The sequence below is a fragment of the Vicugna pacos genome, chromosome 10, assembly GCF_048564905.1.
Source record: "Vicugna pacos chromosome 10, VicPac4, whole genome shotgun sequence".
Taxonomy (NCBI): domain Eukaryota; kingdom Metazoa; phylum Chordata; class Mammalia; order Artiodactyla; family Camelidae; genus Vicugna; species Vicugna pacos.
This window is the reverse complement of record NC_132996.1, coordinates 48,821,608-48,845,101: the sequence shown is the minus strand read 5'-3', so window position 1 is coordinate 48,845,101 and position 23,494 is coordinate 48,821,608. Positions and strand designations below refer to the sequence as shown.

At 33.2% G+C, this 23,494-nt stretch overlaps 1 protein-coding gene across 6 annotated transcripts in view; it reads left to right on the top strand.

The window, feature by feature from the left end:
* The window catches only part of DCDC1 (doublecortin domain containing 1), a 382,148-nt gene that overhangs the window by 214,227 nt on the left and 144,427 nt on the right, over nt 1-23,494 (top strand). For all 6 annotated transcript variants that reach the window (XM_072969711.1, XM_072969714.1, XM_072969715.1 and 3 more), the window contains exon 17: nt 12,871-12,931. In XM_072969711.1, the coding sequence (XP_072825812.1) occupies nt 12,871-12,931 (61 nt within the window). The remainder of the gene's footprint in view (nt 1-12,870; nt 12,932-23,494) is intronic.

Genomic DNA, 23,494 nt, shown 5'->3' with positions numbered 1-23,494 from the left:
TTAAAAGTAAAAAATTGGGCTTCAGTATGTATCTGCATTATAGACAAGCTGCTGCTTTCCTGTATAATTATTGGAGCTAATTTCTTTATATCCATTTTGGTTGTTAACTAAAATTTTAATGTTCTGTGTGTTTTCCTAACCTTTTCTCCATCTTCTGAATATGAAAGATGGAACTGTGAGAGAAAAATCAAGGAGACAAAAAGTTGCTGGCTTGTAAGGCACCAAAAAGTATCATTTTTTTTTTGTTTCTAACTTGGAAAGATAAAATTAAAAATGAGAAATACATTTAGAAGGAAAAATTAGCAATAAGGAAAAATATTATTTATAGTCATCTGGAAATATTGTTTCCTAGATGCTTTCTTTTTTCTTCTTCATTTGTCTTTTGATTTCACCTAGTATTGACAAAAGCAAGTACTATTGTACTTCAAGACTTAGAAGCTATTAGCCAACTACTTCTGACTGGATAGGAAGTCAGGATGCGCTTAGGGCTGAAACCAGAACTAGGGCACTTAGGCAGCAGAGAACCTGGCCCAGCCACAAATACAGAGGGGACATCTTCTCTAACATGCAAAGCAGACTGTCTAACAGGTGTTAGGTTAAGAATGTGATCTACAGAATCAAATTTCCAAGTGTAAATCCTAGCTGTAACTCTTACTCTAACAACCACAAAAACTTCTGAATTAGACACTATTTTAATTTCTTTATATTGCATTGTCACATTTAATCTTAACAATAGCCTGATAAGGTAGGTGTCATTACTATCATTACAGATGAGGAAATTGGAATACAGAGAAGTTAATCACTTACTCAATGTCATATCTACTGAGTGATAGGGGAGGAATGCAAAATCAAGCAACCATAATCTATAACCCACTCTTAGCCACAAAACTGCATGGTCTGTAGGTCAAAATGCAGTCAAAAAATTGCCAATGAGTGCCAGGTACTTCAGGGAATGAGTAGGGTACATTAATTGAGAAACCCAGGCAGAAGGGAGAGGGAGACAGTAGCTTGCTATTGCACACACTAGCCAGTGCTAGTAGGGTCCTAAACATGTAGTTCCCAGGGAGAGGCAGACAAACCCAAAGCAAGTCCCAGTTTGATGTGATGCTGTATGTAGAGGGGATAACAAGATTTCTGGGGCAGAATCAGTGCTATAAATTGGAAACATACCAAGAATCAACTTATAATAGAGACAGGCAAACCATGGGTCATGGGGTCAGAGATGCTTCAACTCACTTAGTACAGGGTTATAATAAAGAGAAAAACTAATCAATTGTCACTGACCCAGAAGTGACACAAATTAAAGAATTAACATGCAGGATGCTAAAACAATTGTTACAATTACATTCTGTATATTCAACAAGCTAGAGAAGATTGGACATGTTGAATAGAGACATAGAAGATATGAAAAGACTCAAATCAAATTTCTATAAATGAAAATTGCAATGTATGACACGAAAAATATAGTGAATGTGACTAATGGCAGATTAGACATTATGGAAGAAAATATTAGTGAACCTAAAGAGATAACAATGGAAACTATTCACAATGAAAGCCAGAGAGAAAAAAATATTGAAAAAAAAATGAACATGAACAGAGCATCAGTGAGTTGTGAGAAACTTCATATGGCCCAATCGCTGAGTAATTAGAATCTAAAGGAAAGAAGCAGGGAACAGAAAAATATTGGAAGAAATTATGTCTGAAAAATTTCCAAAATTTGTGATAACTATAACCTGCAGATCCAAGAAGTTCAACAAATTGCAAGCACAAGAAACATGAAGAAGAAAATCCAGGGAAAATCATAATAAAATTGCTTAAAATTAGTGATAAAGAGAAAATCTTAAAAGTAGCCAAAGAGAAAAGACATACTTATTACATACAAGAGGAGCAAAGATATGACTGACAGCAGATTTCTTGTTGACAACAGTAAGAATGGAAAGACAGTGAAAGATTGTTAGTTCTTAGATAGATGTCTGAAGAAATCTTTAAAAACTAAAAGAAAAAAAAACAACTTGTCAATATAGAATTCCTTTCCCAATGAAAAGATTTTTAAGATATAAAGGCAAAATAAAGACTTCAGATATTATTCACAAACTGAAAGAATTTATCACCAGCAAACCTGCCAAATTTGTCTAAGGAAGCTCTTCAAGCAGAAGAAAAATGGTTTCGGGGGGACATGAAGGGCACTGGGGATAATAACTACATAGGTAATATGAAGACCTCATTTCTTATTATTGAAGTCTCTTTAAAATATATTTTATTATTTAAAGCAAAGAAAAAAAGTATTATGGAGGTAAAAACATGGAGACATAAAATATATGAAGCCAACAATAAGAGAGAAATGTGAAAAAGGTTTTTATACTGTATGTGTCAAATGATATGATATCAACTGAAAGTAGACGGATAAGTTAAAGGTGTTTGTGATAGATGTTGAAGCTAAAATAATACAACAAAGAGTTACGGCTAACAGGCCAAAATTAGATAAAATGAAATAACAAAAAAAATGCAAAAGAAAACAGATAAATATGGAAAAGGGAGCAAAGAACAGATAGGACAAAGAGGAAATAAATAACAAGATGGTAGATTTAGATCCATTGTATCAATAATTGCATTAAATATAAATAATATAAATAGCCCATTTAAAACTCAGGCATTGTCAGATTAGATTAAAAAAGCAAGATCCATCTAAATGCTAACTTACAAAAAAACCCACTTTGAATATAAAACCACAAATGGGTTAAAAGTAAATGCATGAAAAATGTATGCAGTGATAAAACTAACCCATAGAAAGCTAGAATGGCTAAATTAATATCAGACAAAGTAGAGTTCAATGCAAAGAATATTACCAGGGACAAAGAGGGTCATTTCGTAATGATTAAGGGATTAATTCATCAAGAAGACTTAACAACATTTGTTCACCTCATAGCACAGCTTCAAAAATGAAGTGGAAGCTAAGAGAACTGCAGTGAGAAAGAGAAGAATCTACAATTGTAGTCAGCAATAGAATATCCTATTTCAATAATTAATAGAACAAGTGGGAAAAATCTGTAAGGATACAGAAAACTAGAACAACACTATCGAACAGCTTGACCTAATGGATATTTATAGAAGAATACACCCAAAACAATGAAGACACATCCATTTAAAGTGAACAGTATGTTAAACAGCATAGATGGTATTCTAGGTATAAAACAAGTCTCATACATTTAACAGAACTTAAATGTTATAAACATTTTCTCTGGCCATAATGGAGTTAAATTGGAAATCAATAGCATGTAGATTTCTGGAAATGCCCAAATATTTGGGCATAAGTAACACATTTCTAACCCATGGAGCAAAGAAGATATCAAAATGGAAATTAGCAAGTTTTTTGGACTGAATGAAAATGAAAACACACATGTTAAAAATTGAGGGATGCTACTAAAAAAGTCCTTAGAAGGAAATTTATATAAATACCTATATAAGAAAAGAAGAAAGGTATCAAATCAGTGACCTCAGTTTCCATTTTAAGATAGAGTAAGAAGAATATATTAAACTCAAAAGTAATCAGAAGACAGAAAATAGTAAAAGTCAGAGTGGAAATCAGTGAAATAGAAAACAGAGAAATGGAAAACAAATCAATGAAACCAAAAGCTAGTTTTTTGAAAAGATCAAGTAAACTGATAAGCCTCTAGCCAGACTGTTCAGGAAATAAGGAAAAGGACACACACTACCGGTATCAGGGATGAGAGAGGTGATATCACACAGTTAATAAAGGGGTGATAGGAAATATTTTGAACAAAGATGTGCCAATAAATTTGCCAACTAAGATGATAAAGACCAGTTCTTTGAAGGGTACAAACTACTAATGTCTACCCAGGAAGAAATAGGTAACCTGAATAGTCTTACCTCTTAATGAAATTAAATTTTTAGTTCAAAACCTTCCCACAAAGAAAACCTCAGGCCCAGATGGTTTCACTAGTTTCACTGGGGTATTCTACCAAACATTTTAGAAAAAATAATAATAATACCAATTCTATATATTCTCATCGAGAAACAGAAGAGGGAACACTTTTCAACCCATTCTATGAGGCCAGAATTATTCTGTTAATAAAAACTAACCAAAGACATTACAGGGAAAGAAAATCATAGACTAATGTCCCCTATGAACATAAATGAAAAAATTCTTGAAATTTTAACAAATTGAATACATTAATGTATAAAAAAGATAATATATCATGACCAAGTAGGGTTTATCCTGGAAAAGTAAAGTTGGTTTAACATTTGAAAATCAATCAGTGTAAGTCACCATATTGGTAGATTGAAAAGGAAAAATCATGAACATCAAATTGATATAGAGAAAAGCATTTAACAAAAGTCAGCATCCTTTCCTAATGAAAACTTTCAGAAAGCTGAATAGAAGGGAACTTTGTTAATATGACAAAGGGCATCTATGAAAATCCTCCAGCAAATACCATACTTAATGATGAAAGATGAAATGCTTCTTCCTAAGATTAGGAGCAAGACAAGATGGTCCACTATTACCAGTCAGCATTGTATGGAAACCTTCAGTCAATGTAAGAAAAGGAAAAGAAATAAAAGACATCTAGATATGAATTGAAGAAGTGAAACTGTCTTTATTATCAGATGACGTGGTTGTCTATAGAAAATTCTATGAAACCTAGAAAAATTTTTAGAACTAATAAATGAGTTTAGCAAGTTTGAGGGCTTGAGATCAATATGCATATTGGTTGAATTCCTATATGCTAGCAACAAACAAATTTAGAAATTAGAAATTTTAAGCATCATTTACAATAACATCAAAAATATGGCATACTTAAATATAAATCAGATAAAATATGCACAAAACTTGTGCACTGAAAACTACAAAACATTGCTGAGTGAAATTAAAGAAGACCTAAAGAGATGCAAGGATGTACTGCATTCATGGATTGAAAGACCCCATATTGTTTTGGTATTCATCCTCAAATTGATCTTTAAATTTAATGCAGTTTCAATCAAAATTCCAGCAAATTTCTTTTATAAAAGTTATCAAGCTGATTTTAAAATCAAAAGACCTAAATAGGGAAAACAATTTTGAAAAGGAAAAACAAAGTTACCCGACTTCAAGACATTATAAAACTACAATAATGAAATGGCATGCCATTGGCATCAAAGTAGACAATTAGATCGATAGAACAGAATAGAGCATCCAGAAACAGATCCACATATATATGGTAAATTGATTTTTGATGAAATTGCAAGAGAAATTCAGTAGGGAAAGGATTTTTGTAACAAATGGTGATGGAAAAATTGGATACCCATATGCAAAAAAATGAACTTTGATCCATACCTCATACTGTAAACAATAATTAACTCAAAGTGAATCACAGACTTAAATGTAAAACTTTAAACCGTAAATATTTTAGATGAAAACATAGAAGAAAATGTTCATGATCTTGTATTTAGTCAAACTTTCTTGGATATGACACCAAAAGCGTGATCTACAAAAATATAAATTGATAAACTGGACTTCATTAAAATTAAGGATTTCTACCCTTTGAAAGGCATTGTTAAGAGAATGACAAGACAAGCTACACATAAGAAGAAAATAATTTTGATTAACACATATTTTCAAAATACAACTCAAGAAAACAGGCAGATAAATGATTTGGACTAATACTATAATAGGGAAGATAAACTGTTGGCATATGAAAAGATGATAATCATTAGGGGAAGGGAAAATAAACCTAAAATGAAGTACTACTATGTATGTAGTAGAAGATCCAGTGTTTGAAAGACCAACCATACCAAATGCTGGTGAGGATGTGGAACAACTGGAACTGTCACAGTTGGTACGTAGTTTCTACATAGTTGGTAAAATATAAAATGGTTCAGTAACTTTGGAAAACAACTGGTACTTTCCTAAAATATGCACATATATATGTATGTGTATATATGTATACATGTACAGGTATATACATGTTTCAGGTATAAACATGTGTCTGCCTTATTGCCCAGTCACTCCTAGAAATTTATTCAAGGGAAATGAAAGCATATGAGCTTACAAAGACTCGTACATGAATGTTTATAGCAGCTTAATTTCTAAAACCAAGAGTGAAAACAGGAAACAACTCAAATGTCCATCCATAGTGATTAGATAAATAAATTATGGTATATCTATGTGATAAAATATTACTCAACAATGAAAAGGAGTAACTCTTGAAACATGCAGCAATATGGATGAATCTCAAAACAATTATATTGTGGGAAAGGAATAAAATCATAAAGGGTATATAATTGTTTGATTTATTTATATAAAACTTTGAAAGTGCTAACTAATCTAGGAAGAAATCAGTGTTTGCCTGGAGATAGGAAGATGGGGAGGAACAGGAAGCCATGATTACAAAAGGGTACATGGAAAATTTGGGGGTGATTTTGGGAGCTGATGAGTATGCATGTATGCTCATTATCTTGATTGTTGTGTTGCTTCAACATGTATATACAAATTTCAAAACTTAGCAGATTTTATGCTTTAAATATGTCTGTCAATTGTATAATATTTCATATGATATGTCAGTTATTTCTCAATAAAGCTCTTTTTATAAAGTACCAAAAAAAAAAGCTAAGAAAAATACAAAAATTCAAAATGTTGTGTAAGGAATGACTAAGTGGTTACTTTAGAGGGATAAGATGAGGGAAGACCACATCATTGTGATCAGTGGTCTAGATCAAAATGGCAGGTGTTTGGGAAGGTAGGTTATATATAGCTTGATGAATATGCTCTTCATGCCCAAGGCTCTCCCTGGGTTCGCTGGATATTGATCTGGTTACTTCTTACTCTGTCCCAGATTGTCATGGAATTGGGTGAGACTAAAACCACAAACTCAATATCCTTGTTGTCTACAGAGAAGAGAGCTTGGGAAAGGAAAAAGATGATGATTAAAAAACCCCAAAAACCTGTAATGAGTTTAACCTGAAAAATCTCTATTTACAATAAACTATTTGGTTTAATTTAGGAAGGAGAGAGCAAAGAAGAGAAGGAGAAAGTTAGGATGGGCAAAAAAAAAAGGAGGATCCCCATGCAAATGAGGTTTATTTGCCTTTGTATTAATCCAGTGTGTCTTTATCTGAGAAACTAAATCTATTGCAAGGTGGAGGCAGAATAAAAGAAAATTTGGAAGACTAGAGGTTCTTATTAATTGTGAAGCTGCATTTTGTTTTTTAGAAAGCAGTAAGGACCAGGATTTTTAGAGCTTACCTCACCTCTGGGTATATACTTGCAAATATGTTTATCTTTTCCAGAGCATTTTAAGTGCTTATGTGACTTATATTTTAAGAATACAACCATATTTCATTATATAACAATACATATTCTCATGTGACAGCAAGTTCTAGAGACAAATTTTTTTCTCTTCACCTAAGTAGTATAATGTGATTTTAACAAAAGCTATGAATTGAGACATTGCCTTTTATATACTAAAAATAATAGAACTAGCACTTAACGTAGCAACCTGACAACTCACAAAGAATATTGTAAACGTATCATGCCTCATTAGTTCAGTTCTATCTCACTTGGTGTCATTTATCTTATCCAGTATAGCAAATGCTTGCACATGTTTGTCTTTTTAAGATTTTCTTCTGTGATGTGTATCTGACCATGAGTGGATAAAAGACAAACAACAATTTCATTATCAGTTGATCTCGAATCAGAAAAAATTACAAAAATCATAAACCTCAAAATCAAAGATGCTTCTTTCTAAAAGATATTTAGGGCATCAGTTGAACAAACCAATTGAAACAAAGTTTTTTTTTTTTAGGCTATCATTTAATCTTGATTTTGCTTTTTTTGTAAGGAATGTGGATTATAGGATCTGGCGTTTAGTGTTAAATTCATTAATTAAAGCAATGCACACGCAAATCCATCTACACACAGAGGCTAGATTAGGAAGACTAGAAACTAAGGATCCCTAGATTTTGTTTGATGTGAGCATTATTTTAATATTTGTAATTAGTTGTGAGCTTATAGAAATAAGGAGATTTCACGCAAAAAAAATCACATATTACTGGCCTTGAAGATACCAAAAGAATGGGCAACACTGGACTTTCATTCTCTCATGACAGCAATCGTGAAGGAACAGATTCCCCTTTTAGATGGGATGTATACCCTCCAGTTTGCTATATTCTCCACCATTCCCAATAGCAGCCCTCACACTAGCTCTAGCCTGCTTCACTTATTTCTGTTACCTGTCTGGTAATCTTTAGTATCTTCCTTATTTCAATGTTAATCTTTCAGTTATGGTTTTATCTTTCTTCTAAAGTCTTAACTAGAAATTAAACAATAACTGGCCAACCTTAATCTAGACTAGGTTGAACTAACACTGCTTTAAGGACACTATAAAATACAACCAATAAGTGTAGCTATGTAATGCTAGGTACCAAGACGGAAAGACAGATAAGTAAACAGCACATCACCAGGTAATCAGAGAGATTGAGAATCATCTCTTTGTCCAAGTCTTGAAGTTTAGGAGGCTAAGAGTTAGATTAGAGTGACAGACTCTAGCAAGTACACAGTGTAGAAAGAACTGTTTACCATGCATTGGACTTTTAAGTAATATTAAAACATATAGATAACACTATTAGAAATGTCAACATCAAATATAAAATTTTCTATGTGTAATTTCACAATGTGTGGATTGATGAATGTACCTTCTTCATCTCTGCTCTTACTATGTTAAGAACCATGGAGGGGAAATCCCTTTCCATTTTCTCTATGGATCCTACTTTTTGGTCCAGGTAGCATTGGAAGACACCAGAGCCATTTGAAGCTGCCAGGGAAAATATATTTGCAGTTGTGAAGTATCGTGACAGTCTTCCTTAGTTAACTGGGAAACTAGCATTAGCCTATGAAATTTCCCCCAATCTGAATTGTGGGGATGTGCTGCCTTCTTGCTCATACCGTCTGATAAATAGAATATTTCAAAGAGAAAAATATGTGTACACACACACACGTTTTCTAGATTTCCAACAGGAATACTATAATGTACATGCATGCTCATTGGGATTATATGATCAAGCTTCCCAGGTAGTTTCCTCACCTGTACACTGGGAGTGACTAAATGATCTTGAAAGTCATATGCTTTCAAAGAAGGAAGGATTCTAAAGAGCATGTACTCCAAACCCCTTTTTAAAGGTATAGTAGTAGTTTTGGTAGTGGTGGTTGTGATGATGATAATAATGATAAAAATATTACTATAAGAAATTCCAACACCACTATTGAGTTATAGTCAGTTTACAATGTTGTGTCAATTTCCAGTGTAGAATACAATTTTTCAGTTATACATAAACATACATAGATTCATTGTCACCATTCTTTTTCACTGTGAGCTACCACAAGATCTTGTATATATTTCCCTGTGCTATACAGTATAACCTTGTTTATCTATTCTGCATATGCCTATCAGTATCTACTCAATAAAAAGAAATGTAAAAAAAAAAAAAAAGAAATTCCAATGCCACTAGAGACCAAGTGATCTACAGAAGGTCATGTATCTAGTTAATGTCAGATCCAGGGCCAGGACTTAGGTCTTTCAACCTTACTTTGGCACATACCATGATCTTTATGACTTTGATTCTGGGTAGAATACTGCTTCTTCATTTTTTGCTCCTCTCACTTTTGTTATTGTTATTTTTTTAATTTTTGTTTTTGTTTCTTTCTAAAAAGTTTTTTAGCTTGGCACTTGTTGACCAGGAAGAGGAAATTCTATGACATTATTCTCTTATTCGGTCCCATATGAGCATCATTGCATATTGAATCTAAATTTGATTTCTTTACATATAAAATGTCTTGAAAACTAAACAGATGCCCTTTTGTTTGTAGAAATTTTATTTTTTAAAGAAGTTATTATACACTAGAATATCTTCTCATCCTGCACCACAATTGAAATTTGTTTTTTATAGCTTCAGTAAAATTAAAAGGTAACACTTAAGATTATATATATATAGACTCCCAGTTGGGAATATTACTAATGAGCTTACAGGGCTTATAAATGATATAAAACTACATGTTGTTAGTAAAATTTCTTAGGAAAGTATATGCTTGAACAGAATTGAAACTGTGTTAAAATTTGAGAAGTGCTAGGATATATGTATTTCTTTCAGAATTATTTCTTACTTTGTTAACCAAGGTATAATTTATGTTCTTTAGCTATCTCCAAGAAGATCTTTTAAATCCCCTATACTGTAATATATTAAATTAAGAATTTTTTCAGGGTAGCCTTATTATTAACTTTTAGAGTGATAACATTGTGTCATTTTATTTACATTTCTTTTTTAAATTGAAGTGTAGCTGATTTGCAATGTGTTAGTTTCAGGTATACAACATAGTGATTCATTTTTCTTTTTGCAGATTACATTTCTATTTTTATTCAGATATCTTTAGTCTCCTATCATATGCTTGGCACTGTGCTCAGCTATAAGGATACATGTGATCGCTTTCCTAACACCATTGCCAATCTGGTGGACATCTCCCCTGTTATGTTAATTTGGGGGAAAACGTGCTACAAATTCAGAAATTCAAAACTGAAATTGATGTAATTTATTTTTGTCTAATCACATTCATCCTCAAGCTAACACCGTAATCCAATTAAAAGACAAAATACTGAATTTTATAGATTTTGGTGGTTAGCATCACTATCTTATGAATTGCAGCTGTCTTACTCTTTGAAAAATTATCATTTTCCGTTTTATTTATTCTGAAGAAATAGGCTTGTAATAATTTGTTCAATAGGAGGAATTGCCTGTAAGCAAAAATGTGCGCTGAGTTATACCCCTTACATATTAAAATCATCTGAATTTTATCACAACCCAGCACAATTCCAACAAAGCATTACAGCAATCAGTCTTTATTGTTATTATTTTAAAAAGGAGTATAGATATAAGCTTGGGATTGACAGCCTTAAAGACCAGTAATAATGTGGTTTTTGTTATATCTTCATTCAGTAGTTGAAATATGACTTTTTTAGTAGTACCTCAGGAGAATTTGCAATAGTATGAAACTGTTCAGAGTTTATTTTAGCACAATTGTATAGAAATATTTATGTTCAAATCAGTGTTTTAAGTCACTAAGAGTATATGTCAAATTATATTCAGTGAGACTAAATGTTGATTTCGTTTTTAATCTTCAAGTTATACAATATAATGTGTGTTATAGTTTCCAATCTAATTAAGAAGATGTTGAGCTGAAAGTCAGACACTCTGGGTTCTAGTACCTACTTGGATATTAGCTAGCAGTGTGATTTTGACTCTCTCTCTGAATCTCATTTTATTCATTTCATAAAGTGGGGACTAGACCAGGATAGGCCCCCAGTTCCCTTCAAATTCTCAGTCTGTGTGTTGTTGTCTTGGATAATGAATATTATTATTATAATATTAATTTTAGTTCTAATCCTAAGTCAAAAATTTTTAAAGCTTCTCTTTTCCTTTATTAAATACAATATAAAAAGACCTCTAGAAAGACTATCTCCTTCAGTACCCCCTTCACCCCTCCCAGTGCTGAAATTCAGCAACAATTACATTCATCTGAAGCCTGAGAATGGAATTCTTAGTTTAGGGATCAGTTAGGGCTTGAAAGATGTTTCATAAACAATTTTGTGTAAGTATTAGAACTCTTCATATGTTTTCACATCTCTGCTTTCCTCTTCTCCATTCTAATTTCGTTTTAATACTGTCATGTTCTTCTTCTTTACCCAAATTTGACATTTAAGACAACCTTGCCTATTCTCTCTAACCCCTACCCCATTTATTTAATCACCAAATCAGTTCTCCTTTTATAATATTTTAAGTACATGGTACTTCCTACCGCCGCCCCCCCCATCACTCTAGTTCAAGTGTTTTCCAAAGTCTAGGCCATAGACCACACACATCCAAATTCCCCAGAGTTCTTATGATTGCAATCACTTGCAATATCTGTTAATGTAGATTTCTGGGGGTCCAGAACTTCAGAATCAAAATCTCTGAGAATAGGGGCCTGGTGACCTACATTATTATTAAGTGCTCATCCCAACATGCCCAAGAATTTTTCCCATTTTCTTGTACAAACTGAATGTAGGCGAAAGGCTAATGTGCACTGAACCAGTTTTGGACAGCTATCTTTCCAAGTTCTGCCCAGATCATACAACCCCTTGCTTTAGAATAGAGCATTACCTGTCTGACACCTCTCATTCTCAACTATTGAGACTTCTGTCAAAACTCAGAGGCAGTAAGAAAAGTTTGCTTAACATCCCACTACACTTGACTAATTCATTTGTCCTATCTCTGTAAAGTTTCTAAATATTAATGAATACATGATTAGTTAATATAGGCATGATTAGCCTCATTACATTTTAGTTTTTCTTTCTTACTCAGACTTAGCTCAGAAAATCTGATATTTCTTAATGAAATTTTCTGGTTGTTTCAGAAACAGGTGCCTGAGGTTCCTAATTTTCCGTGGTGTCTTTTTCTTTCCCATCCTCTTAATCCCTTATACTTAAGACTCCTTTCTGTCTCACAGATGATTATTTTGGAGGGCAGAAATTTCTATAGTGTTTTAATTGATTCTAATTATTCTCTAAAATTCTTAATTACTGTTGCCATTGGTAATACACATACATGCACACATACACACACTCACACACCCCAGAGAAATTGATTGGGTACCAAAGAAATTGATTGTCTTAGGAAGGGCTTTAGCTGTTGAGGTAGCAGTGATGGCAGTGGAATGGTAGGATCCTTGGTAGCGTCTGTGCAGTCGCCCTGCCAGGCTGTGTGGAAAATGTTCCTTTTATTTGAAACCTACAAAATGTTTCATTGTGGAGAAAAGTTGTCAATCTTTAAATTACATTTTCATTACAGACATAAAGAAGATGATTCTCAGAAGTGGGTGTTTGGAACTGACGGCTGCATTTATTCTAAGGTAAGGACTTTAAAAGCCACGGCTTTTGTTCCTAACTTTTTCTATTTCCAGATTCTTATAAAATGTACTGTCTATTGTTGAGAACAAGAAATGCTTTTTCTGCACAAATGATTTCACTCTGCCTAGAAGTTTAGAATGTAACTCAGTTTAACTCAACAGTGTCCTCTGAGGTTTTGCTTGACTTAAAATAAATTTTAAAAGCCAAATACAATTCTCTCCAATCCATTGGTATGATACAACTTAGCATTTTAGACTGCCAGTTTTCTTTCTTTCTTCTAATTTTAAAATTAATTTATTATTTTTTAAATTTATATTTAAATACATTGACTATAATTTATAATTTATTGACTGTAATTGACATATAGCACTGTGTAAGCTCAAGGCATACAACGTGTTGATTTGTTATATTAATATATTGCAATACAGTTACCCCTACCTCCCAGCCCTTAGTAACCACCAATCTTCTGTCTCTATGAGTTCTGCTTTTTTAGATTCCACATATAAGTAATACCATACAGTATTTGTCTTTCTTTGTCTGACTTATCTCACTTAGCATAATGCCCTTCAGGGCAAAATTTCCTTTTTTCTTTAACAATATTCCATTGTTGTGTATGTATGTAAGTATATACATATAATCACATTTTTTTTCTGATAGGCCATAAATGGTATTTTGTTTTCCTTTCAGTTTTATTAAGTTATAGTTGACATATAGCAGTGTATAAGTTTAAGATGTACAATATACTGGTTTGATTTATATACATCATGAAATGACAATCCCAATAAGTTTAGTGAATATCCATCATCTCACATAGATACAAAAAAAAAGAAAAAATTTTTTTCCTTGTGATTAGAAATTTCAGGATCCACTCTCTTAACAAGTTTCATATATAAGAAATATTAGTGTTAATTATATTTATCATATTGTACGTTACATCCCTAGTACTCACTTACCATATAACTGGAAGTGTGTGCCTTTTGGCTACCTTCATTCGATTTCTCCCTTCCCTCACCTGCCGCTTCTGGTAACCACAACTCCAGTCTTTTTTTCTGAATTTGTTTGTTTTTGAAGTTTAATGCACTAACCCTACGTTAATTCCTGATGCAGAACATACTGATTCAATATTTTTATACAAAATAATCACCACGATAAGTCTAGTTACCATCTGTCACCATGCAGAGATATTATTATTGACTATATTCCCCACACTGTACATTTCATACCCATAACTCATTTATTTTATAACTGGAAGTTTGTACCTGTTCCTCATCTACTTCACTCATTCTCCCACTCCCCTCCCCTCAGCAAACGCTTGTTTGTTCTCTGTATCTATGACTCTGTTTCTTTTTGTTATGCTTGTTCATTTGTTTTGTTTTATAGGTAGCATATATAAGTGAAATCATATGGTATTTGACTTTCTCTGTATGAATTATTTCACTTAGCATAATATTCTCTATGTACATCCATGTTGTCACAAGGGGCAAGATTTCCTTCTTTTTATGGGTGAGTAATTTTACTCTGTGTGTGTGTGTATGTGTGTGTATACCGCATCTTTATCCATTTGTCTGTCTGTTGATGGACACTTAGATTGCTTCCATACCTTGGCTATTGTGAATAATGCTGCTGTGAGCATAGGGATACATATATGTTTTTGAATTAGTGGTTTTGTTTTCTTTGGAAAAATACCTGGAAGTGGAATTCCCAGATCATATGGTAGTTCTATTTTTAATTTTGTGAGGAAACTCCATACTGTTTTCCATAGTGGTTGCACCAATTTACATTCCCGTCAACAGTGCATGAAGGTACCCTTTTCTCTACATCCTCATCAACACTAGTTTTTTGTTGTCTTTTTGATAATAGCCATTCTGACAAATGTGGGTGATACCTTATTGTGGTTTTTATTTGCATTTACCTGATGATTAGTGATGTTGAATATCTTTTTATGTATCTGTTGGCCATCTGTATGTCTTCTTTGAAAAATGTCTATTCAGGTCCTCTGCCCATTTTTTAATTGAATTATCTGTGTTTTTTTAATTCTGTCAGTTCTTTATATATAATTTTGGGTATTAACCACTTATTTGATGTATCATTTTCAGGTATCTTCTCCCTTTCAGTAGCTTTTTTCAGTTTGTTGATTTTTTTTTTTTTTGCTGTGCAAAAGCTTTTCAGTTTAGTTTAGTCTTGCTTTTGTTTCCCTCACCTGAGGGGACATATCCAAAAATATTGCTAACACCAGTGTCTAATAGTGTACTGCCTATGTTTTCTTCTTTATCCTATCATCCATTGATGGACACCTAGGTTGCTTTAATATTTTGGCTACTGTGAGTAACATTGCAATAAACATGGGAGTGCAGATATCATTTTGACATCTACATCAGTTTTCCTATTTGTTAAAATGAAGAGATTGGCACTTCGGAAAACTGGCAGTATCTGCTAAAGTTGAGCATGTTTATACAGCTCAGTAATTACCCTACTCATTTAATGCTAAACAGAAATACTTACATATCATAAGGAAAGTATACTTAATAACGTGTTCATAACAGCACTAATCATAGTAGCCTCAGTGTGGGAATTACTCAAATGCTTATCAGCGGTAGAATGGATAAATAAATTGTGGTATATATATTCAATGGACTACCATTAGCAGAGATTAAAAACTTCTGTCAAGGTCCAGATACAAAATATTTGGATCTTTGTGAGTGATATGATCTCTATTTCAATTTCTCAACTCTGCCTTTGTAGCATGAAAGCAGCCATAGGCAATGTGTGGCTGTGTTTCCATAAAACTTTATTTATAGAAATAGATGGTTGGTCAGATTTGGCTCATGGGCCATGGTTTTCAGACCTTGGAGGGTAGCAATGCCAGTGGACAAACCACAGTTACACATAACAATATATATGAGTCTCATAAATATAATGGTGAACAAAAGAAACCAGGAGAATATACAATGCATGACTGCAGTTATTTAACTTTAATTGCCAAGGAAAGCAACAAGTCTGTCGTGTTGTAAGTCAGGGGAGTGGATGTAGCTGGAAGAGGTTAGCTACTAAAAGGAATCATTAGGGGCACTTAGGTGTGTTGTGATGTTCCCTTTCTTGACCTAGGTGATTAGTTAAACAGGGATTCACTATGTGGAAATAGATTGAACTGTACACTTACGATTTATGTATTCTCTTATATGTCTATTGTATTTATAATTACTGTGTTGTACACCTGAAACTAATGTAACATTGTAAGTCAACTATTCTTCAATTAAAAAAAGGTTTGCTTTAATAAAATGAGGAGATTGGTCTTGAGTTCTCAATATTTCCTTCCTGTTCTGTGATTCCAAGTCTAAATTGAATATTAATCTATCATTTAGATTTAAGAAAGGCAAAAATTAGATTAATCACATGGTATCTGTCAGTGTTTGCTTCAGAACCCTACCATCATGATTTCAGAAATGCTAAGTTACTCAGATGAGTAAACTGAAAATACATAATGTATTAATTTCTCAGGGCTGCTATAAAAAGTACCATAAACTGGGTAACTTAAAACAACAGAAATTTATTCTCTCACAGTTTTGGAAGCTAGAAGTCTGAAATCAAGGCAGTTCTGTGCTCCATCTGAATCCTTTAGGGGAGGATCCTTCCTTGCTTTTCCATCTTCTGGTAGTCTGGACATTCCTTGGCTTGTGGCAGCATAATTCCAGTCTCTGCCCCCATCTTCACATGGCCATCCCCCTCTGTGTCTTGAGTCTTTACCTGGCATTGTCCTCTGTGTGTGTGTGTCTGCATTCACATTTCTCTTTTCTAATAAGGACATCAGTCATATTGGATTAGAGCCCACCCTAATGACCTAATACTAATTTGATTACATCTGCAGAGATCTTACTTCCAAATAAAGTCACATTTACAGGTACCAAGAGTTAGGACCTCAATGTACCTGCAGGGCAGGGAGTGCATATTTCAAACTATAACACACAGCATGGCAGTTACTGACTTGTCCCCTTACAGTGCCAGATCTACCATTCATTGCCTGGCACCTGCCTTGGGCAGCTTCACAGCAGAGTACTGCCAGTGGGCACCTTCTTGTGAATGGTTTCCTTAAGCATATTCCTTGTGAGTGGCTCTTTTGTGGTATGTCACCAGCTAGGCACCTTCTTGTGAATGGTTTCCTTAAGCATATTCCTTGTGAGTGGCTCTTTCGTGGAATGTCACCAACTAGGCACTTCCCTGTGGATGGGTTCCTCTGGCGCTCCAAAGGCATATTTACAGTGAATCCTGCTGGTGCGCTGCCTCAGGGACCTCTTCAAAATCCAGTGAGCCACAGCTGTGCCCTCAGTGTGGTCTGGATCTCAGCGTTGGGGCCTCTTCCTTGGGCATTCTATCTCAGGCCTTGGAGTACTGGTTGCTTCCTATGTCTGCTGTTCATATATTCTTCAGTGTTCTGTTTAACCCTTACTAATAGATTTCCTGTCACTATAATTCTGTTTTTGATAGTTTATATTAAATTTTCTTGTTCAAATTACTGTGTGGGTCCTGTCTCCTTTTTGGACCCTGACTAATAAGCATAGTTCTTTCATTTCTCTCTAGAATTACATAATTGAGCTATTTATTCTATGGCAACTTGCATAATTTAAAAAGTTTATAGCGTTTGATATAACTTAAATTTAAAAATTAATGTAACAGCATTTCCCCGAGTAATTATTTGTTGACACGCTTGGTAATATCCCAGCCACATTTACTAACTCAGCCAGGACCATACACTTTCAGCTCTGTTCCTAAGCAGGAACTTTGACAGTCACCAAATGTCAAAGCATTTTAAAAGTTACCTTTATCTAATTTCATTTGGAGATTCATCTCACCTTTCCCTTAACTCATTTCTGACTCCGCTATATTACTCACTCAGAGTGAGGCTTTAGGTTGTTGAAGAGGGAGTCACAGAAAGACCAAAGCTTGTACATCTTGGTAAAAATGAAAAGTGGAAATTTGAGGCTGTACCAGAATATCCTTCCATCTCTTTGGCCTGAACCTGCTCATGAAGACTTCACTCTGAGACATACCTGAATGAAGCTGACTCCTATTGCCCAAGAACATAATTCTGTCTTAAATAAGTGTCACCCATCCCACCAGCAGACACAGAAGAGCAGGATCAAGGTTTAAGTGTATTCCTGTCTCTCAAAATTCAGATCCCTAAAGATCCACTTCTACTCTGCTGTCTTTTTTACCTCTCCTTTTCTTGCAACTTATAATTTTCTAATTTTTTAAAACACTAATATTGATAGCTAGCAGATAATGCATACTTTTGTGTTTCAAACACAAATTATTTTAAGAGAATTTTATTCTAAAATTTTTAACGTTCCACTCACAAACATGATTGCTGGGTTTTTTAATTACAGTTATTCTAGATTCATGTAACAAAACTATTTATTAATGAGGCATTTCATTCTTTTAGAGGTTTAGAAATTTTGATTAGATCTAAATTTAGTCATATCCAAAAGTGTATCCATCTAGTTAAGGCTAAAGTGGAGGATAATTTGATAATTATTTGCAGCTGGATCATAAATGGAGCTCATCCATTCACTTAAAAAAGACAGAATTACTACTTTAGGATATTAATAACTAATCCTGGCTCCATTACTTATTTGCTTTGTGGCCTTAGGCAGATCATTTAACCTTTCCAAGGTTCATATTATTTGTCTCCATACCTGGACAAAATGGAGCTATTAATACTAGTATTTTGAGTATTTGGCACAGATTCTGGCCTATCAGTAGATACTGTCATATCAATTCTGGCTAAATGATCATTTCCAGCTATTAATAATAATAATAATGAACAAATTTAATATAGTGTTGCATTTTGTTATATTGTGTTTACTAGGAGAAGTTTTTTCTTTTGCTTTGTTTTTAAAGTTAACCATTTCTCTATTCATTTGCGAAAGGATACAGTTAGATTACTTTTTTTATATGGTTCACCAGTTTCAACTAAGTTAACTTAAACATGGAACCATAAAATGTCTAGAAGAAAGCATGCATTAAAGCATCTAACCCAGAGTAGTGGTGAATAGACATCTTTATGTGCATGCAGACAAATATAGAATCCATAAAGGAGAAGACTAATGGCTTTGAGTATATAAAAAATTTAAAACCTTCTAAATCTAAAATAGCATAAGCAAACGTGAGTAGGAAAATATGACAAATAGGGAAAAAATCTTTGTAGTATAAATGTCAAAGAATGGTATAATACTTACATAATAAGCTTGATATAGCAATGGAAAAAGATAAATACTGCAATAGAAAAATGGGCAAAGGAACTATATAACAGGAGAAGTATTAAAATAGCCAAGCCAAATAAAAAGTTCAGCTTCACTAGGAATTAAATAAATGTAAAACAATGAGATCATATTTTCTCCCTAGTAAATACAGGGAGATATAAAACTAGGAATATCCAATGTTGATGAAGATGTAAGAAAACAAACATACTCATTCCTTTTTTGTATTTTATTGGTATTAGTTAAGTGTTGCTGTGTAACAAATTACCCGCATAGTACCCTAAAACAACAAACAATTATTTATTTATTTTAAACATCTTTTATTGATTTATAATCATTTTACAATGTTCTGTCAAATTCCAATGTAGAGCACAATTTTTCAGTTATACATGAACATATATATATTCATTGTCACATTTTTTTCTCTGTGAGCCACCATAAGATCTTGTATATATTTCCCTGTGCTATACAGTATAATCTAGTTTATCTATTCTACAATTTTGAAATCCCAGTCTATCCCTTCCCACTCTCCACCCCCTTGGCAACCACAAGTTTGTATTCTATGTCTATGAGTCTATTTTTGTTTTGTATTTATGCTTTGTTTGAAACATCAAACATTTATTATCTCTCAATTTCTGTGGGCCAGGAATCTGAATGGTTTAGCTGGATACTTCTAACCCATAGTCTCTCACGAGGCTGCAGTGAAGGTGTCAATGGAGGCTGCAGTCATCTGAGGCTTGACTAGACTGGAAGATCTGCTTCTAAGCACACTTACATTGTCCAGAGGATTCAGTTCCTTGGCATATGGGCTTCTCCACATTGCTACTCACAACTTGAGCTAGTGATCCAAGAGAGCAAGAGAGGAAGAGAATGAAACGGAAGCCACACTGTTTTCATAACCTAATCTCAAAAGTGATATAATATTACTTACAGTATCCTCACTAATCACATAGGCCTATGCTGGTATGATGTGGGAGGAGACTTCATAAAGATGGGGATATCAGGAGGCAGGGAACATTGGGGGCCATTGAGGAGACTGGTACAATATTTCTGAAGGTCAGTTTGGCAATATTTATCAAAATCTGTAAAATATACATATTCTTTTTGATTCAGAAATTCCACTTACAGCAACTTAACCCAAGGAATCAATCAATGGTAATGTACCATAATGTATCTTTCAGGATTTTCATTAGAGCATTGTTTATAACAGTGAAAATTGAACACAGGCTAAGTAATTAGCAGTAAGGTTGTATAAATATATTATGGTATGTCTTTAGTATCGATACTATATTGGCATTGCAAATAATGTGGAATAATTTCTGATAGAGGAATATGCTAATGTTATAATTTGAGAAAAATCAGGTAAGAAAACAATATTATTTATTTATAGTGTGTCAAAGGTGTGTGTGTGTGTGTAGAAACAAAACTGAAAGTTTATACATAGAACAGGTGGTAGGAGGATGCATAATTATTTTCTTTGAGTTTTTCTATGTTTTCTAAATTTTCCCATAGAAAGCATGTATAATCAGGGAAAAAAAAGAAGCACTTTTCAAAAATATGCCTGATCATGTACTGACCAAGAGGAGATAGAGTTTAAAACATTCCAGGTAATATTCTGGTGACCTGCTTGCTGTATTTCCCATGAGGAGATAAATACTTCTCTGGGGCCCCATGTTAGGTCAAATGTGTGGCCTTTTTGATGTACGTGGAGGAAACATCTTGGGAGTGATGAAGATGATTCCCTAGATCTATTACACTGAAAAAAAATCTCGTAAATGGATGGGATCCTTTTTGGCAACCAGAGTTGCCATTGTACCCTGAGGGCAAATTTGGTTAGTATGAAATCCTGAGCAAGTTCTTACCCAGTCTTCAATAGAACACTTCTCCCTCAAGGAAGTGGAACTTAAAATCAGAAAGCTGATAAATAGCACCTCTGGAATTTGAAACCAGAATAGGACTGTAGGATGTTATTAATCAATATGTTCTGGGGGTATTACTTAAAGTTTTTTTTAAGTAGGAATGATATAATTAAAGATGTATTTTGTTAAAAATTTATGATGGTAAAAAGTGGATTAGAAGGAAAAGAATGCAATGAAGCCTAAAGGTCTGATAGACTTGGAAAGTAATGAGGGTTAAGACATTAGAAGTCAATTTAGGGTGATGTGCAGATGCACTACAAGGGAGGAAAAGTCAAAAGATTAGGGTGTTGACTCCCTAGACAAAAAGATTAGAATTCCAGATTTTGGAGGATGGAGTTGTTTATATTGGTGGTCTGATGATTGAACTTGTAAGGTGCATGGATACAGATCAAGGTAAGTTGGTCATGGAGTAGAGGGTAGTAAAGAACTATGGCATCAAAATGTTGGAATAGCCATCACCTTGGGTTTAGAATGATTCCAAAGGGGAAATGTTAGAATAGCCATCACGTTGGGTTTAGAATGATTCCAAAGGGGAAATGAAAGAACAGTTTGTAAATGTCTCCAAATGCATGGTGTTATTTGTGTACATCTGCCACTTTTACTAGACTGTCAACTCAAGAAAGCAAAGCCCATGACTATTTTTTTTTCTTCTTTTGGTCTCTACTTCTGCTGTGTCTATCAGAATGTCCAGACACCCCATAGCTCTATTTTTTGGGCCCTTCCTCATCCATCTTATTGAATATATATTGAAGTTTCCCATGTTCCAGGTATACCTTCTTTCCAATAAGAGGTAAATAAACCTTAGAAGGAAACTTACATAAAGTGTCTTAACCTCTGTTAAAGGATGTGAAACATGAAACTACCATCAGAATATAAGGGGTTTACAAAAAAAAAAGAAAAAAAAAGAAGAGAGGCTGAATATAAATAGGATGATGAAAAAAGAAAAAAAGAATATGAAGCTTTTATAATTGCCAGAATCAGAGTGATACCACTTGCACTTACTGCCTCAGAATAAGTTTATTGTTCACTTTGCTTTTTATAAATTGATTCTTTTAATGAGCTGATATTTTGGAACATATTTAATATTATATCCCACGACTCATGTTTCCACTCATATTGAAATTTTTGTGATCTTTGTTGCTGAATTTTGGCTTTGATGTTTTACTGTAGAACCAATGTAAAATAATCTATTTTTCTTTGCCCATCATATTCACTTTAGCCAAATTGTCTTGAGCATTTCTAATACAGTAAGAACTGACGTAAGAAAAAATAATGTAATGAAATAGATATGACGTAAGTTTCAAGTAAATGGAGAAACATCTTTTTTAGATAAAACTTCTTTTTGCTAATGTCTTTGGATTAGCTTAGTGATTCAAAAATCTCTTTCCAAGATTATTTGACTAGTATATATAGTAAAGATGCTATTTTAAATTGGGCCTTTTTAAAAAGTATTTTAAAATAAAACTTATAAATGCACATGATGAAAATTAATATTTAAAAAGTATACTAATGAAAAGTGAAGTCTTCTCTCAAACTTTAATCTTATTTCCCAATTATTCACTAATAGCAGGTTTTTTAATATATTCTCAGAAATTATGCTTATTTTTACAAGTATAGTATGGTTCACATTTAAATAATTGAAAGTAGTAATGTTAATTGTGAAAAAAACCTCCAATAATTCAGAACTGAATAAGCAAAAGTATCTCTCTTATTCCTCAAAAGATTATCATTAATTTGATTAATTATATATAGTATATAATAAAATATAGTAAGTCTAGTTATGTGTGTATATGTATGTGTGTATAAATAAGTTATATATATATATATATGTAACTTTATAACCTACCTTTTTCCATTTAATAACATTTTGTGACCATCTCTTCATATTGACATCCACATTTATTTTATCTTTTAAAGTTTCCCTATTGATACACATTTAGACAAGTAGGAACCATGCTGCAATGAACAGTGTATGTATATCTATGTTTGTTAAGTCAAAGGGAATGCATATTTTAAATTTTGATAGTCATTTATTGGTTAATTCAGCGAAACTGTTTTTAATTTGTATTTTTTATCTTTCTTCCTGACTTTTTTTGAATTCCCTCCCTCTTTTTTTCCTTCTGCTTGTTCAAAAGGTATACTCTCTATTTTTCTGAGTCTCTTACATTAAAAAATAGCTTTAGTGAAATGTAATTCACATACCACACAATTTACCTATTTGAAGTGTGTCATTCAACATTGTTCAGTATATTCACAGGGTTTTGCATCCATCACTGCGATCTAACTTTAGAACATGCATATTTAATTATATAAAATTTCAAATAAAATTTAATTTAATATCTCTTTTTCTAGAATAATATAAGGACTCTTGTACCCCTTAATTATCCACAGA